This window comes from Meles meles, chromosome 17 (genome assembly GCF_922984935.1).
Source record: "Meles meles chromosome 17, mMelMel3.1 paternal haplotype, whole genome shotgun sequence".
Taxonomy (NCBI): domain Eukaryota; kingdom Metazoa; phylum Chordata; class Mammalia; order Carnivora; family Mustelidae; genus Meles; species Meles meles.
In genome coordinates, this window is record NC_060082.1 from 67,460,415 (window position 1) to 67,478,546 (window position 18,132).

At 48.1% G+C, this 18,132-nt stretch overlaps 2 protein-coding genes across 4 annotated transcripts in view; both read left to right on the forward strand.

Moving 5' to 3' along the window:
• LOC123927654 (selectin P) overlaps nt 1-8,121 on the forward strand; it is a 44,520-nt gene extending 36,399 nt beyond the window's left edge. For 2 of the 3 annotated variants that reach the window (XM_045982336.1, XM_045982338.1), the window contains exons 14-17: nt 707-826; nt 3,052-3,082; nt 4,104-4,159; nt 5,008-6,355. In XM_045982336.1, coding sequence (XP_045838292.1) covers nt 707-826; nt 3,052-3,082; nt 4,104-4,158 — 206 coding nt within the window. In that variant the 3' untranslated portion in view covers nt 4,159; nt 5,008-6,355. Of the gene's footprint in view, nt 1-706; nt 827-3,051; nt 3,083-4,103; nt 4,160-5,007; nt 6,356-8,046 lie in introns of those variants that run through there. The other variant, XM_045982337.1, reaches the window with a different exon arrangement.
• Nucleotides 8,122-8,386: 265 nt separating this feature from the next.
• Nucleotides 8,387-18,132, forward strand: part of F5 (coagulation factor V) — a 69,951-nt gene continuing 60,205 nt past the window's right edge. Inside the window, exons 1-2 of the mRNA XM_045982334.1 lie at nt 8,387-8,885; nt 12,175-12,257. Of these exons, the coding sequence (XP_045838290.1) occupies nt 8,728-8,885; nt 12,175-12,257 (241 nt within the window). The 5' untranslated portion in view covers nt 8,387-8,727. The remainder of the gene's footprint in view (nt 8,886-12,174; nt 12,258-18,132) is intronic.

Genomic DNA, 18,132 nt, shown 5'->3' on the forward strand with positions numbered 1-18,132 from the left:
TTTCCATCCCTGGGTTTCCCTGTGTTAATGAATGCTTCACGACAAATAGAGCAGAATCTCCTTGCCTTCTGCAGACCAGTGGGAATTAAATTCAGTGACTCTGTGTAGACAGTCACCACTCCTTTCTCAGAGCTCCGATGTGCCAAACGAATCCTCTCATTTCTTTATAATCTGTGTGTAAGACATCCTGAAGTTTCAGGACGCTTTTAACCGGAGCTTACTTCATGCAGATTGCTCATTTACCATCTCAGAGAATTTTGTTTACCACACACCTCTAAAAACACATAGATCTTTTTAAATTTAGCTTCATGTCTTTGTAAGGCTTATTTCATCCACCTTCTACGTTTTCATTTATTTCTGCACAGCTTGCCGCGACTACATTTTGTCGTATACTGAATCTCTGGCCCCCAGAATTAACCATGTTTATTTTATGTGCTTAAACTTCCACTCCTTTAATCATTTTGTTACTTCATTAAGTCCTTCCCCTCATGCCTTTGGGCATTGTGTTTGGTATTTAAGCATTAGGAATAAGATAAAATGCTTCCCACGCTGTTGGTGTAGTTTTATGGCTTCTAGATCTCTCCTGCCGGGACCTTTGATAATCTTGTGTGGTCTCACAACTCACAGTCCTTGGGACCCTCCTGGAAGAATGATGGCCTTTGGCACAACATGCTTCTTACGCCCTGCTCGTGTGTCTGTTCCACAGCAGAGCCTTTGACAATCCAGCAAGCCCTGACTTACTTCGGTGGAGCAGTGGCTTCTATGATAGGTTTGGTGACGTGTGGGACACTCCTGGCTCTGCTAAGAAAGCGCCTCAGACAAAAAGGTAAATAGGGAAGTGTCTTCTCCTTCTTTTCTTCTTTCTTTCATTTGGGGAGGGGCCGTCAAACCACGACATCAGTAGTCCATGTTTGAAAAACATTTTCCCTTAAAGAAAACAAGCCCAGGAGAAGTCATCTTGAGAGCTGACTGCCCATCACAATCACCTTTGTAAATGCACAGGTCCCAGTAGACCTAGAGATCTAGAGACTGGCCTGGAAAGCTGAATTTCTCAAAAGCCTTCCCCTCTGAACTCTGATGAGGCCAGTTGACCCATTGGCATTTGAGGACCTCTGGTCTAGGTAGCCTTAGTTTTCACCAGGACTAACTGGCAAGCGTCATGCTCTCCTCCTTCGTCATTCTCTTATGTGACGGTCATCGGTTTACCCAGGCTGTTAGGGAGTTAGTGCTTCTGAATCAAAATCAAGTCCTTCTGGAGGAAGGGAGAAATGAAGCCAGAGGTGTAAGGAGTGGCTGCTCAGTCGTGACCTGGTGTGACACCCCAGGACATCTGTACGTTCCCGTGAAAATGTGTGGAGCTAACACGGGACTGAAGCAGGGACGTGACCCAGTGGAGGAAGACCGTCTGTAAGGGAGATGTGTTTACGGGCTGTTCATCAGAGAAGGAGCTCTGGCCTAGGAGTACAAGAAGGGAACCATCTCTTAAGTTAAAGCAGTCTTTGTCCCAAATGTTCAGCCATGAGTTCAGAAACCTCTTTTCGTAGCTAGTGTGTCTCTTCATCATTTCTCATGGGAGGGAACTAGCGGCATCTGGGGCGTCAGGAGGGCTCAGCTCAGACGCCCCAGTACAGGAAACGGCCACCAGCTCCTCCAACATCACACACACCACGACGTTAGAGAACAAAGGATGGGCACTAGGCTGTGCCCAAAGAACCAGGACGGGCACAGAGGAGCATCCAATAAACACCTACTAATGGCTCGATCAATCTTACCTATAGAAAGACCGTTTTCAAATGGTAAGGCTATGGGAGCTGACGGGGTTCTCGTGGAACTGAGGACTTGAGAACCGTTCGTAACTGCTCCACGGCAGACCCACTTGCTCCGCTGTCTGAAGCTCTCTCCATGCACAGGGCCGCCTTGCACTGAGGCTGGTTTTCTAAAGTTCCTTCACACACTCTCCCGGGAAGGGGTGCGGAGCACAAAGGACAAAGCGTGGCGCTCTGACGCTCTGCTTGACGACCAGAGAGCCACAACCAGTCCTTCAGTGGAACATTTGTGTTTATTTAAGCAGACCCAGAGGGTTGCAAAAGGGGCTCCTAGTCACCTAGATCCTACTCTCCATAACCATGTCAGAATCCCACTATTCCTGCATTTCCCTCAAGTTCTTTCTTCAGTTTGGGGACATTGCTAGAGAACCCTCCAGACCATGAAGAGGAACCAGCAGCCACCCATCCTCCAACATCTTTAGTAATGAATAAACCAATTTGTGAGGATGGGGGATTTTTCCTTGACCTGTCCCAAGCTGATTTCAGCCTTTTTAAGATCCTGTGGTCAAATAATAGTAAAATGCTGCACATTCCCTCCAGATTCAAACACATAGTCATTTTCACCTGGAAGGCTCAATAGTGCCCTGCAATGAATATACCTGTTCATCTTCATTTGATCTAATATTTTTAAAATTTATTTAGCCATGAGATGATTTTCCCCCTTTTATTTATCCATGGGATGCTTGACCGGCCTGCTGCCAGATTTAAAGTTTCCACTGTCGGCGTCATTGTTTGGGTAAGATGGGAGGCCCTGTTCACCGGTGTTACCAGAGAAGGCAAGCAGCCCTTGTTATGTTGGTGTGGATTTGTCTGTGTGATTAGTGCCAACAAGTGGCTGGGGGGTGTGACATCGGTTGCAATGATCGGGGGCCTCAAGGGTCAAAGTAGTGGGTTTCAAGAACCAATGATCTCAATTTCAACAACAAAAAATAGCCAAGATGCTGAAGGCAGGGACCGCAGGAAAAAGAAGATGTTGTCACTGAATGGGAAGAGAAGAAAGAGGAGAAGACTCTGGGTTACATACTGTCAAGTGTTTAATTTAGCCTAACAGAGGTCCCACCTCTGAGAGAGACCTGGTCTCAGTACACGCCTGACGATGTGCCCATCCGACAATCAGTACACGGACTTTCCCCAGTGGCTCCTCCCACTGGTGGCCTTTCGCCTCCTCCTCCTGGTTTTTTTGTTTCTTGTCAACTGATCATTTGTGTCTTCTTGCTTATTCTAGATGATGGAGAAAGCCCCTTGAACCCTCAAAGGTAAGACAGACCCGTTTCAAGATTGAGTAAATGTGTCTAGTTTGGCTTTTTCATTCACTGTAATATGTCAGAATGATTACACGTGATGCCCCTTTCTGCAAGTTTTTGCCATGTCCCCTTTACTAATTCTAAAGTAAAATACACAGATAACATATCCTAACCACGCATAGTGTTTTTTAAGATCAGTAAGTGCCCTAATTATAAAGTAAAGGAGAAATGAAAGGGAAAGGGACAAATAACGGAAATAAAATGCTAGAGCCGAGGCACTACTTAGCCGGTTGCTGTGAGCAGCTTTGGGTCAACAACCGTAAAGTCCAACAGTCAGGAACCCTGTCTCCGTGGCTCAGACAGCGTCAGAGCCGTTGCCAACACCAGCCTGACTTTTTCAAGTGATGAATGGCTCTGGTCGAGGGTTGGAAAACCTGTCATAATCTTCCTCAATTCACGTGGCAATTGTATTCTAAAAGATGCCAAAAAATATTATTTATAGGTAAAGCAATTAAGTTCTAGGCTCAGGGGTTATTCACCTACAGGAATATCGAATAGATATTCTAACATTATGTGGAGTGCTGGATAATTCTTTTGTGCCCTGTGCCCACTGCGGTATCCAGCGCCCCTGGCCCTTTCCCAGGATGTGTGGGTAGAATTCTTGATCCCGATGAAAATTAAAAAACGCCTGTAGGGGGCAGCACGACCATTCCTTGAAAACTGTTGCCAGCCGATCAGACATCAAGCCTGGGTATTTTCTAAGGATTCCTTCTCACCAAGAAGAGGTGTAGCAGTACTCGGGTACCTATCGAGCATCAACAGTAACTTCGCACGTGGGTGTAAGTGCTGTGCCAATCACTCAGAGCTCCTAAGTGGGATCTCAGAAAGCTCTTGGGCATTTATTTTTGTTTCCCTTTTAAAGCAAAATTCCAGGGTGGGGTGGTACTTCGCGGTCTCTGCAGGAAGCATGTGCTGGACCGTGGGCAGGGACCAGCACTGCGTGGTGGGTCATTTTTGCATTTCTCTTCCTTAGCCACCTGGGAACATACGGAGTTTTTACAAATGCTGCATTTGACCCAAGCCCTTAAGGTAAGTTCCCTCTGAAGATATTTTTGAAGGAAATGGAACAGTAGGGGAAAGAGAAAGAATGTTAAACCTTGTTGTTTCATTATATAATTAAACTATAGGTTTATAATATAATATAATATATAATAAAAATAGTTCAATTTTAAGTATGTATTAAGCTTTTGAGACTTGAAGGAAATTGTGTTGGCAGCTGGGGATAAGATATGTCACTAGAGTGATAATAGAAAGTTAAGTTTATATGAGGGTTTCCATTTCCTCCAGGCTAGAAATGTTCTAACAAGATAGAACTACTTTCAGGATGTGTGACATTCCCATTAATGGCTGCTTGGAGGTATTAACAACCCCATGGCCTTGCCTGATGGCCAGAAGTCATACTATTAGAAAAATTTTACCAACTTTTTAAAAAGATTTTATTTGACAGAGAGACAGAGATCACAAGCAGGCAGAGAGGCAGGCAGAGAGAGAGAGAGGGAAGCAGGCTCCCCGCGGAGCAGAGAGCCCGATGCGGGGCTCGATCCCAGGACCCCGGGATCATGACCTGAGCCGAAGGCAGAGGCTTAACCCACTGAGCCACCCAGGCGCCCCTTACCAACTTTTATGGAGCCAATCCCCTCTGTGACTTCCTGGGACAACAAAAATAATCTGACACTTTCTTTCTTCCCAAAAGCTCCGTGAGTAGTGGAGTTTCCTAAGGAAAGTGGCCTAGATGGCAAAATGTCTGGAATCCAGAAAGAGACTACGTGGATCTTTAGGAGACAGATATGCTGAGCGCTTGCTGTCTTACTTACAAGCTTGCTTGCTTTCTTTTACGGAAAATAGATTTAGTTTAATTACTTCTGTCTCGTTTTCAGAGACCTGTCCTGCTGGTCTCCTCACTCAACCTCCACAGGATCCTATTTTTGAACATGAGGCTTCCTGCCAGACTTGACCTCAGCTGTAGCATGTTTGCTGCAGTTTTCTGGAAATACTTGCTAAAAAAGGACATGGGGTTTCCTGTAGATTAGTTCTGGATGAGAGCAGAAGGATTGTGCCACAAGCCCAGACTCTCCGGCCACCACTCCTTCCTGCTCCGCCTCTTCCTTAAGCCCCGGAAGCCGGGGCTGGAGATCTGCCGTGGTCTGTGGGTTTTGCTGTCCCTTTCTTGACAGACTCATTAACCAGAGACCGAAGCCTCTGGCTTACCAGAAGACCAGACTGTGGAAAAATAAAAATGCCTCTTTATTTTCGGACTGGAGGAAGGCGTACGCTACTGGTTGCAAGACAGCTGGTGTGTGTGACTTGACGGAACTTCTGTAAGACCTTCTGGGGTCTCCAGTGATAGCTGTTTGTGCAGCCCTATTACACCTGTGTCGCAAGGCTTCCAGAGAAGCCTCTGGAAGGCACCAGAGAGACCAGAATCAACATTGTGCCAGAAGACCAAGAATCAACATAGGAAGCCACGTGTCCCCTTCCCTTCACTGGTCACTCTCCCCAAAAGAACCTCAAGACCAAAATTCAAATGTGCAATTAAAAAGATTCTTCCCGAATGCCATGCTCTATTATTTGATGTTTTGTTCAGTGGGATCTGTGTACATCATTTTGTTTACATCACTGTAAAGCACAATTACCGTTGTCCCAAGTACAGATTAACCTTTCAATCAGTCAGCAAATATATACCATATCACTGCCCCCCCCAGAATCAAAGAAGAAAAAAATCAGAAAATCAGAGAAGCAGAAAAAATCCTCAACACTTGAATGTCCTATAAGGAAGAAGAGATGTTATTTATTAAATCACATGTTTAATATGTAGATTGTTGAAAGTTACATAGTAATCTGGAACTGATGTGAAAAGTAGAGAACCAAACAATACAGTTATCTTGTCTCCGTGAAATGTGAGAGGCAATAAACGTATCATGCACAATGAACGACTCATGGGCCAATATGCAAATAAAATTGTGAATGAGTCTAACTAAAGTTTACAATAATTTTGCAAGAACTTTGGCGGTAAACTTGGGATTGAGGGACACACTGCTTTTTAAAGTTTCTCTCATATACTGTTGATAACACCTCTGCTTATCTTATGCCAATCACTAGTCTGGGTATCATGGGACAGTGGTTACCAGCCACGTGTCAGAGTCAGAATCTACAATTTGTGGGGCTCCTGGGTGGCTCAGTGGGTTAAGCCTCTGCCTTTGGCTCAGGTCATGATCCCAGGGTCCTGGGATTGAGCCTCGCATCGGGCTCTCTGCTCAGCGGGGAGCCTGCTTCCCTTCCTCTCTCTCTGCCTGCCTCTCTGCCTACTTGTGATCTCTGTCTGTCAAATAAATAAATAAAATCTTTTAAAAAAAAGAATCTACAATTTGTGAAAGTGACGGTTGTCAGCTTCCAGACTATGGCTCTCACAGATACAGAAGAGTAAGACACTGTTGCGCTCTTGAACAGTTTATCATCTAGTCAGGGAAACAATAGTTACCCACACAAATAGAGGGCATTTGATATGAGTATCATATGTGAATATCGTGGTAGTTCATTAAATGGAAAAGGTCGGTTTGAGTCCAGAATTAAGGAGAGAGGTAGGACTCTGAACGGACACTGTTCAGCGAGTGAGGGGTGGATATTCTAAGCGGACAGGGTAGATCAGCAAAGGAGCAGACGGGACCCTGTGTAGGAGGAGCCGACATCATAGAGACCTCCTGTGAGGTGCCAGGTTACAATGTAGCAGATCTATTCAGACAAACCATGTTTACAACACAAGCTTGGAGCACGCCTGTGTGGCTCAGCCCATAAAGCATCTGCCTACTGCTCAGTTCATGATCCCAGGGTCCTGGGGTTGAGTTCCTTATCAGGTTCCTTGCTCAGCGGGGAGCCTGCTTCTCCCTCTGCTAGTCTCTCTCTCTCTGGAAAATAAATAAATAAAATCTTTTTTTTTTTTAAGACAGAAACTTGGAGGAATGCAGATTCAAGGAATCTCAGACAGTTATAATAATGCTCAGGTTTCTTAGGTTTTCTATCAATAGCAAAATAAGATCATAGTACATCATTAGTTTTTGATGTAGCATTCCATGATTCTCTGTTTTTGTGAAACACCCAGTGCTCCATGCAATATGTGCCCTCCTTAATATCCATCACCCAGCCAGCCCATCCCCCTCCCCCCTCCCCTCTAAAACCCTCAGTTTGTTTCTTGGAGTCCACAGTCTCTCATGGTTCATCCCCCCCCTCCGATTCCCCTCCCCCTTCATTTTTCCCTGCCTTTGAATGTCCTCCATGCTATTCCTTATGTTCCACAAATAGGTGAAACCATATGATAATTGCCTTTCTCTGCTTGACTTATTTCACTCAGCATAATTTCCTACAGTTCCGTCCATGTTGATGGAAAAGTTGGGTATTCATCCTTTCTGATGGCCGAGTAATATTCCACATCTTCTTTTTTTTTTTTTAAAGATTTTATTTATTTATTTGACAGAGAGAGATCACAAGTAGGCAGAGAGGCAGGCAGAGAGAGTGAGAGGGAAGCAGGCTCCCTGCCGAGCAGAGAGCCCGACGCGGGACTCGATCCTAGGACCCTGAGATCATGACCTGAGCCGAAGGCAGCGGCTTAAACCACTGAGCCACCCAGGCGCCCCAATTCCACATCTTCTTTATCCATTCGTCCGTTGAAGGACATCTCGGCTCCTTCCACAGTTTGGCGACTGTGGCCATCGCTGCTATGAACATTGGGGTACAGATGGCCCTTCTGTTCACTCCATCTGTATCTTCGGGGTAAATACCCAGTAGTGCGTGAAACAGCCAGATCCTCCAAGAAACCCAAGGGGCCGCTGAGGCAGGAAAACCCCAGTCCTAGTAACACAGGTGTGCTCCGCGCTCCAGCTGCTAGGAATCAGAGCCTCAGTATCGTTCTCTCGTCCCAACAGGTGTCTCTGGAAAAGATGATCACCCTCTTGCGCAGTGTCAAAACTGATCTAAAGACGCCGCGCCCCTGCCCCCGCCGGCGCAGCTAGTAAGTGGGACCGAGTCTGCTGCTCTGCCGCCTCGGTGGCCGCGGCCCTCGTCAAGGCCCAACTGCGCAGGGGTGGAAACGGGGAGCGGTCCAGGCCCACAGACCGGTTCTGGGCCGTTACGGACCCGTGTACTCATCCCGTGCTTCCTCGCCGACGTGACGGTGGTTCGGTGCCCCTAACGCGGCCTTACCCTTCCCCCGGATCCCAGGGAAACTGAGGCAGTAAAGGGCATGGGGTGAGGGTCTGGCAAACGTCAACTTGGCCCTGGCAGGTCATCGGGGCCCGTGAGGGAGGGGCCGCCGCCCTGGGGCCCCAGCAGGTGCAGGCGCGGGCCCAGTTCTGCCTGCGCCTCGCGAGTCCGCGGAGCCGGCGGGCTCTGCCCGGCCTCCACCTGCTCGCGCGCGCCGGCTCCGCCCCAAACCTCGCGTCCCGGGGGCGCCGCGCCTGGCCAAGCCCGGCCTGGGAGGGCGCTCGCCGGGAGGACCGCCCCGCCCGCCGCAGCCCCGGCCCCGCGCGAGCCGACGGCGGAGGACACCGCGGCCCGCAGCCCCCGGAGTGCACGCGCGCCCGGCCGCGTCCCGGAGCAGGGCAGCCATGGCCCCGCGCGGCCCGCGCCTCGGCGTCCTGGGCGTCCTGGTGGTCCTGGTGGTCCTGGGCGCCTGCGGCGGGTCGGCGGCCGCGCGGCTGCGGCAGTTCTACGTGGCGGCCCAGGGCGTGGACTGGAGCTACCGGCCCGAGACCGCCGAGCCCAGGTGAGGCGCGGGCGGCTGCGGGGAGGGGCGGCGATCGCGCGCAGGGACGTGCTCCCGCGGCTCCAAAAAGAACAACCCGAAAAACAGAACAAAACAACAACAAAACCAGAAAAACCCCAACAACTTGTTGCTCATTTTTAACCAAAATCGCTATTGTGCTTCTGACCTGGCGCGCCCCGGAGGCTCCGCGCGGTCGTCTGCGCGCGGCTGGAAGGGTTGGTGGATGGGGTTTGTTGCTGGGGTCGTGGGCTCGATCTGCGCGTCGGTTCGGAAGCTCCGGGCACGACCCCCTCGCGAGCCTCCCCTGCAGAGCCCTTCCCGGGTCCGAGGCGCCCGGGACTTTCCGGACCCCCGGGCTGGAGCAGTGACCGGGTCCCCGCAGCCTCCGAGAGCTGGAGACGCGCGCACCGTCCTCGGGCGAAGTGGGCTGTTCAGTGGCACCGGCCGAGCGGCCCTGCTTTCCGATTCTTGGGCTTTCCGGCGCCCGCCGGGCCAGAGACGTGCAGCATTTTTGGTTTTTCACCTTTTCTTGCACTTCGTGGGACTCCTCGCTTCTGTCACGTCTTAGCCCCTGGGATCCGGTCTGCCCGGGCCACTGTGGACGGTCACTGTGTAAGGAAACGGTGGCTTAAGTAACAAAACTCTATTTCTGAACTACAAATTATTTTTCCTAATTGAAAGGCTAAAAACAAGACTTCCCAGAAGTTAAACAAATTGTAGGACCTACTCACTATTTCCATTTGGTTATATTTTTATATTTTTTATTACTAAACCTCTCAATGTGATTCAGTGTTGTTGTTTTTTTTTTAACTAAAAATCACCATTTAAATGATTGTGAAAGGCAAGTTCCTCTTTTATGATTACAAAACCAAAGCAATCTCCCAAGAAATAATGTAATATTTTAAGAGTCTGGTAGTGTATAACATGAAAACCCTTAAAGAATTACTTTGTAACTGCGTTGTTTTGAACAGTATTACATACTACCTGGGTCTTGTAACAATAAAAAATCTTTTTTTAATTTTTTAAAAGATTTTATTTATTTATTGGAGATAGAGAGAAAGGGATAGAGAACACAGCAGGGGGAGCAGCAGCAGGAGACGGAGAAGCAGGCTCACCGCTGAGCAGGGAGCTGATGCAAGACTTGATCCCAGGACCCTGGGGTCATACGTGACCTGAGCTGAAGGCAGATGCTTAACCCACTGAGCCACCTATTTACCCCCAAGAAATTCTTTTTTTTTTTTTTTTTAATCATTTTAGGGCACCTGGGTGGCTCAGTGGGTAAAAGCCTCTGCCTTCGTTCGGCTCAGGTCATGATCCCGGAGTCCTGGGATCGAGCCCCACATTGGGCTCTCTGCTTTAAGGGGAACCTGCTTCCTCCTCTCTCTCTGCCTGCCTCTCTGCCTACTTGTGATCTCTGTCAAATAAATAAATAAATAAAATATTTTTTTTAAATCATTTTAAATATTATCTCTGGAGTTGATGATCTAGATCATACCCATACCCTTACAGAACTGCCAAACCCCAAAGAAAATAATAGGCTTTCCAACATTAATTTCTCTTGCTCATGGCCAGACATTATCATGCTGGCTATCTTTGCTGGGATACTCCGTGCTTATGCTTGGGAGTTTGTCCTTTCTTCTGTAGTTAGCTCTGAAAAATAACAAGCAGAATCTTGGAAGCAGAACACATAGAGCAAAAGCCTGACTCACACAGGGGCACTCCAACAGGAACCATGACTGTTGATCTGATCCCCTCGTTCTATGGTTGAGGTTCCAGAATTCTGGTAAGAGTTATACTTCTGGTGTCAGTTATTGAGCCAAAACCATATAGTGACAACCTAGACCAACTGTCAAGATTTTTGAACTTTGAATCATGTCATTCTCCCCGGTACTTTCTCATGAAAAATCTAACCTGTATATCCAGCTGCTTAAACTAAGAACTTGTACTAAGTGTCCCGCACCTACAGCGGAATGATCCTTTCTGTAAGGAGATCAACATAACCACTTGTTTTTTTGCCAAAGTGAATTTCAGCACAAAGCAAAGATCTTTCTCTTACTTCATCTCATATTAGGAGGAGAATACTTTTAGAGGTGGGATATATCTATTATTATTGTCTGAAGTCTGAAATAAATGTTTTTGGAAACTTCCCTAAGGAAACTTGTTCAGTCACTTACAGGTATGTGGTAACAGATATTGAAGTAAAAACATATATATTGGGGCGCCTGGGTGGCTCAGTGGGTTAAGCCTCTGCCTTCGGCTCAGGTCATGATCTCAGGGTCCTGGGATCGAGCCTCGATCCTCGGCGGGGAGCCTGCTTCCCCCTCTCTCTCTGCCTGCCTCTCTGCCTACTTGTGATCTCTGTCAAATAAATAAAATCTTAAATATATATATATATATATTTTCTTTTCCCTCTAGAGTTCAAGGGTCCCACTCTCCCTGCCTCCCTTTCTGTGAATTCTTTACCATGAATACAATGGTTTTACCTCTTTGAGTCTTGGCTCTGCCATTTATCCCTTGTTTCTCCTCTGGACAAGAGACTTATATTTTCCAAAACTTGCCTTTTTCATTTGGTTTGTTTGTTTTCGGTTTGAGTGCCCAGGGCTTTAACTCCATGAGTCATCTCCAACTTCTCAACTAGAAGTAGGGTTCACCAAAACAATGGTCCTTTATAATGTTCCACAGTAATTTAAATCTGTACATGATTCATCATTAAAAAAATAGCCCATGTATTTATTCATAAAGGATTTGGTTATATTTTTAGTCATTTATTTTTTAAGATTTTTATTTATTTATTTGACAGAGATCACAAGTAGGCAGAGAGGCAGGCAGAGAGAGAGGGGAAGGGAAGCAGGCTCCCTGCTGAGCAGAGAGCCCGATGTGGGGCTCGATCCCAGGACCCTGGGATCATGACCCGAGCCGAAGGCAGAGGCTTTAACCTACTGAGCCACCCAGGTGCCCCTATTTTTAGTCATTTAAAATCTAAGCATAAAGTTTGGGTTCACACAGTGATCTGGGTTCTTTTTTAGAAAATGGATTCTGAGTAAGGATTAGTTAAGGCAGACTAAGTTGGGAAAGAATGGTTGCCACAACAAAATATTCTTGAAGAGAAAAATAATTATTTTATTAACCCCATGTATTATTCATATTTACAAAACCTTGGGTTTCTGAAATGCAATTAAAATATTTTTCCTACTGCATATCTGAGGACATGAGAAATCCATTTGTTTTGTGATGTGAGATGTAGATGTCATATATGACTCTCAAATTAATTTCTATATTTGCTTTCTAGTTCGAATCCTTCCTTTAAGAAAATTGTCTATAGAGAGTATGAACCATATTTTCTGAAAGAAAAACCACGATCCAAAATTTCAGGTAAGCCAGAAGTACACTCTTCAGTTTTAAAGATAAATCTATGAAAATTTGATATCCCTGGTTATCTAAAGTATCTGTTTGGTGACATTTTTTAGAAATGAGTGCTTTTGTTGTTTTTAAGCAGTACGGGCTGCCTAAGTTGTGGGGGCAGGTGAGAAATGGAGATGTGGGGCCTGGAATTCATGTTGTTGAGAATTTCAAACAGTGTCAGCGGAGCATGAAGCCAGAGGGCCCTTCTTGCACGAGGGGCCGTGCTCATGAAGCCGGCTGTTTTTAACACTGATCAGAAAGCTAAACAAAGCGTTTAAGAGTTTGAATTTCATTCACTTGTTGAACAAACTACTGTTGAGCACCGGCTACAGGCTGGGCATTGAAGAAGGCACTGCGGACCCCGCAGTAGACAAGGCAGAACCACATCCTGCCTTCCTGGAGCTGACGGTCTAGTTCATGGAGCGCGGCTGAGCCCTGGCAAGTGATGTTGCTTCCGGCCGGCTCCCAAGACTCATTCAGAGGAACCATAAATAGCTGGTTCTTTTGCATCTGTTTTTCCCATCTCTTCTCCTGTTTTTTGGTTTCTTTCTTTTTTTTTTTTTTTAAGATTTTATTTATTCATTTGACAGAGAGAGAGAGGGAGGGAACACAAGCAGGGGGAATGGGAGAGGGAGAAGCAGGCTCCCCGCCAAGTAGGGAGCCTGATGCGGGGCTCAATCCCAGGACCCCGGGATCATGACCTGGGCCGAAGGCAGACGTTCAATGACTGAGCCACCCAGGCACCCCTCTTCTCCTGTTTTATTTAGTTGAGGTATACAACAGCTGTTGTTTTCAAAGAAAAATCTCTTCTTTTTCCTCATCTTTTCTTTCTTTCTTTTTTTTCCCCCTGAAGATTGTGTTTGTTTATTTGAGAAACAGAGCGCATGAGCGGGGGAGGGCAAGGGAAGAGACAGAGGAAGCAGGAGAAGCAGACTCCCTGCAGAACCCAAAGCCTCCTGGAGCCTGATATGGGGCTCAATGTGGGGCTTGATCCCAGGACCCTGAGATCATGACTGAACTCAGGTCAGACGCTTACCAGATGGACCCGCCCCAACACCCTTTTCCTCACCTCCCTTTTAATCAAAGAAAGTGGGTTGAATGGATTTTGGGGTTCTTAAATATGATCCCATATTTCACAGGAATGGTAGAGGCCATAAAAAGAGAACTTCCTCCGCTGGGTCGCCTGGTCAACAATTCACTCGTCCTTCTGTACTAACCAAGTGAAGGCTGGTCAGCTTTCCCGGACTCCTTCTACCTCTCTGTGCAAACTGTTTTGTCCTGCTTCCTCTGATCTCCCTTTGTCCTCAGTCTTCCTTGGCTAGAACCTTCCCTTCAGCCAAAAGTCTACAGCAGTAAAACGAAACACAACTATGTTCAGGCCCACCCCTTCCTAGGACAAAATCTCCCCTCGACTGCCTGCCTTTCCTTCAGGGCCGTTTTCCCACACGAGCCCTCCACTCCACTCTCTGTAATACTGTTTCCTCCCCGAGCCTCTCTAACATAAGTCCGCTAAAATGCCTCTCAGAAAACCCATGACTCTGGATGCCAGAACCAGTGGTTTCTTTCCAGCTCTTTTCCCACTGCTTAGTGACCCCCCTTGAAGCTCTCTTCACTGCTTTCCCCAGGGCCGCTTCCCTGGTGGATGGAGGTGAAGGAGGAAACAGAAGCAGGAGGAACTTAGAGAAAACTGTTCCCTGAAACTTGGCTCCACATGTGAGGAGAGACAGGGTGGTTCTGGAAGGGAAGGAGGGGCTTAAATCTATTTTGGACTTTTACAAACAAGAATACAGCGACTTAACATATCCAGTGGAAAAGGGGAGGGTGATCACATCGGAGGGAGAGTAATGGCCGGAGCCAGACTCAGAAGAAGTAGGATGCGATGCGATTCAAGAGTTGGGCGGACTCGGCTTGAGGAAGAAGAGGGGTCACCTTCAGGGAGGACGGCAAGGCTACAGACAGTAAGGTTACCACTAAAAGCCAGTTTGTCATTGTGGGTGGGAAGTTGAAGGATCTCCTGTCCTCTGTCAGAGTCTCTTCGTGTTCAGAGCTCTGGTTCCAAGCTTAGTACGTACAGCAGATACTGAAGAAATGTTAAATTAAACTGTAGGTGTGCAAAGGGACAATGAGCTGGGAAACACACTCACTAGCCCTGGAAGAAAGAGGAATCGGACAGGCGTTTGGAGCCTTACCTGTGTGGCTTTGCCAGGTTCACTGAATTTGAATGTCTGGGCCATGTAAGCCACTGTGCCGAGGACCCTAAGTGCTAGAAAGGCCAGGGCCAGGCCGGAGACTATCTTCTGGGAAGGAGGGAGTCACTGATGGTTTTTGGAGAGGAGAGTACGTGATCAGAACCCTTCGAGCTGGGGCGCCTGCGTGGTGCAGTAGGTGAAGCGGTCGCCTGGGGCTCAGGTCATGATCCCGGGGTCCTGGGATCCCCTTGCTGAGCAGGGAGCCTGCTTCACCCTCTCCCTCTGCCTGCTGCTCCCCAGGCTTGTGCTCTCTATCAAATAAATTAGTAAAATCTTTTTTTTTTTAATCCTTTGAGATTATTAGCTTTTGTAGAAATTTCCTGATTCAACCTCATTAATTAGAAGTAGACCTTGATCATTAATTTACATTTAAACCCTTTGCACTTAAAACTTCACCTTTCTACCGACCCCTGTGTATCTCATACCACATTTGTTTTCAGTGAACTCTGAGGCCTTTTAACAGCATTTTTAAGCAGCTTCTTCCTGAAATCCCAAAGTTACTTAACTACGAATCCTTGAAAGGCAAGGGTAGGATTTTGTTCATCTTTATGTCCGTCTGTAGCTGATATAGTGTGGCAAATCCGGGGTGAAGCCTACGAAGCTCCGGGTTCAAACACTGCCACTGACTCTGCGACCTGCCCCGTGCCCAGCCTGGTTCTAGGTCACTGGCACCTTTCCCCTATTTCCTGCTCTTGGCAGGTGTGATTCCAGCGGAACGAATTCCTGCACGAATGAGTCATGTGACACTTCTGCAACACGAGCCCAGAAGTCACTGTAGTTGGGGGGGGGCAGGCCATAGGACTGGGGGTCGGGAGGGGTCCCTGCCTCGGGGTTTGCAGCCACGTGGACAAGTACCGGGGCTCATTTTCGGGAATCCAGCCTGGGGCTTCGAAATGGCGAGTGTCAACTCCGAGCGCTTTCAAGGAAGGCTGTGAAACGTTTGCCCGGAAGGGGCTTCCCTGTTTTCTGTAACGCACATGCACGAGCGCAGGGGATGGGATTAGCGGACTTCATGTCCTTTGCAACTGCAAAACCGCATGAAATTGGGTACATGCTGTGCTACCTTCCTGGGACCGCAAGGTAGGCGGCCCCGTCCCCCACGTCACTGCTGGTCCCAGGCCATCGGGCTGACGGAGGAGCTGACCAGCAGCTCAGGCAGCACTCATGTGTTTGCCCACGGGAGGGGAGGTGTTTGGTTTGCATTTATGAAAACATCCCTTTGTTTTGCCTTAATTCCAAGGAAACAGAAAGGGAGGCAAATAAATACTCCAGACCATTCATTGCAACAAGAGGTCTTATTAGGTTAAATAACTGAGAAGACTTATCCCGGGCATGGGCATTTGTAGCCACACGATGCCAGCAAACAAATCACCCAAACAAGGCGCCATGGCAACAAATGCCGTGCACGCTGTGACCACGTGGCCAGCGTTCTTTTGGGCTCCTGGGCATCCCCGGCAGGTGGGAAGAGCCAATGGGGGCTTCCGTCAGGAGCTAGGACCGAGGGTAGCAGCCAGAAGAGAGAGAGAGCTCAGCCAGCCCGGCCGGTTGTGGTCAGGAGTCACAAATGGTGTAGACATTGGAACTATTTCAGGAGAGGGGGCGGTTCTGAACCTGCTCTGTGCAAGGTAGGAGAGAAAGCTTTGGTTCAAGAGTCCAGAGACCTGAGTTCTAACCTCACGGGCACCACCCAATGATTGACTGACCTTGAGCAAGCCATCCTCCCCACCCCCACATCCCAGGCTTTGTAAGTATCTCTCAATGGAAGATTGAGCAGTGTGACCTCCACAGTTCTGTGCAGAGCGAACACAGAAGCAAACAACACGTTCCAGGCGTGACATCAGCATAAATGCAGCTGGGTTTGCTGAAAGCAGTAAGAAAACTGCAGGGAGAAAGACAGAAGTAGGGAAAGGGGGCTTCAGTCTCAGAGATCCTGGTTTTTTTTTTATATATATTTTATTTATTTATTTGAGAGAGACAGTGAGAGAGAGCATGAGCGACGAGAAGGTCAGAGAGAGAAGCAGACTCCCTGTGGAGCTGGGAGCCCGATGCGGCACTCGATCCCGGCACTCCGGGATCGTGACCTGAGCCGAAGGCAGTGGTCCAACCAACTGAGCCACCCAGGCGCCCCCAGAGATCCTGTTTTCCCATTGCCCATAGCTAACAAATTACTGCAAACTTCATAGCTCAGAACAACACAAGTTTATTATCTTGGGGTCAGAAGTCCAAAATAAGTTTCACTGGGTTAAAATCAAGGCGTTGACAGGGCTCTCCCCCCCGGGGGACAGTCCTCTCCTTGCCTTTTCCCGTTACTAGAGGCAGCCTGCACGTGCGAGTTCGGGGCCCCGTCCTCCGTCTGCAGATCCAGCCGGACTGTGAACCCTGCTTCGCCTGCGTCCCGTTTATAAGGATGCTGGATGACATTTCCCTGAGGATAATAATCTCAGGAACTCGGCCATTTCAAACTTCTTTTCGTCACACCTGCAGAGCCCCAGTGGCCACCCCACGTAGCATATTCACAGGTCCCAGGAGTAAAGACGCGGACATCTCTGCTGGGCCATTATTCTGCCTACCGTATCTACCAAACAAACCCTCCCGCAGTGTCCTCATGTCAGAGAAGGGTTCCCTCCTGCCCCCGCTCCCCAGCCAGAACATCACCAGCCATCCACAGCAACTTGGTCTCCCTCACGCTCCGCCTGTACGCCATCCGCCAAGCCCTGACGTTTCATCTTCTGATAGCTCTCTAGCATGTTCTCATCACCACCTTACACTAAGTCACCACATCACCTGCCTGGAGCCCTCTGTTCTCTCCGCACCCACTCTGAGTTCTCCCCAGCTCATCCTCCACCACTGCCCCCAGAGAGTAAAACCCCAGATCTGGTCCATGTCTCGCCCCTGCTTAAAACTCTTGATTGGCTTCCAGATACACTTAGAGGCAAAACTCAAAGACGTAGAAGGCTCTACATGATGGGGCCTCTGATTGTGCCTTCAGCCTCACGTTCTGCCTCTCTCTCTTATCTGTTAAACTTTAGCTTCACTGTGGCCATCTGTCAGTTTTCTGAATAGGCCAAGGTTTCTGGTGCCACAGGCCCTTTGCACGTGCTCATCCCACTCTTTGAAATGTCCCTGCCCATGCCTTTGCCTCTTTGCCCTTGGACTTCATTTCAAGCATTGCTTCCTCAAGGAAGCATGTCCCAACCCCGAGCCCCCACCTTTCTCCAAGACCGGACAAGATCACTCTGTCAAACACTCTTCAGCGTAAGCTGTGCTTTTCTCTCATACTTTCCGCAGATGGTAATTAAATGTTTGTGTGATGGTTTCTTGAAATCTGTCCTTCCTACTTTTTTCTAAGCTCTGTGAAGGCAGCTATTTTAGTCACCATTACAGTTCTGTAAGTGGGGACCCGATTCACGTGACCATCAGCCCTGCAGACAAATGCTGGTTAAACTCCGTGACTGCTGCCCCTTTCTCCTCAAGCTCCCGCGGTCTCTGCTGGGGAGAAGCTAACCCCACAGGGTTTACAGGTGGCTGGGAAGTGAGAGCAGTTAACTTTGGTGGCGAGAGTCACAAACATTTAATTTTGGGAAATCCTCACGTAT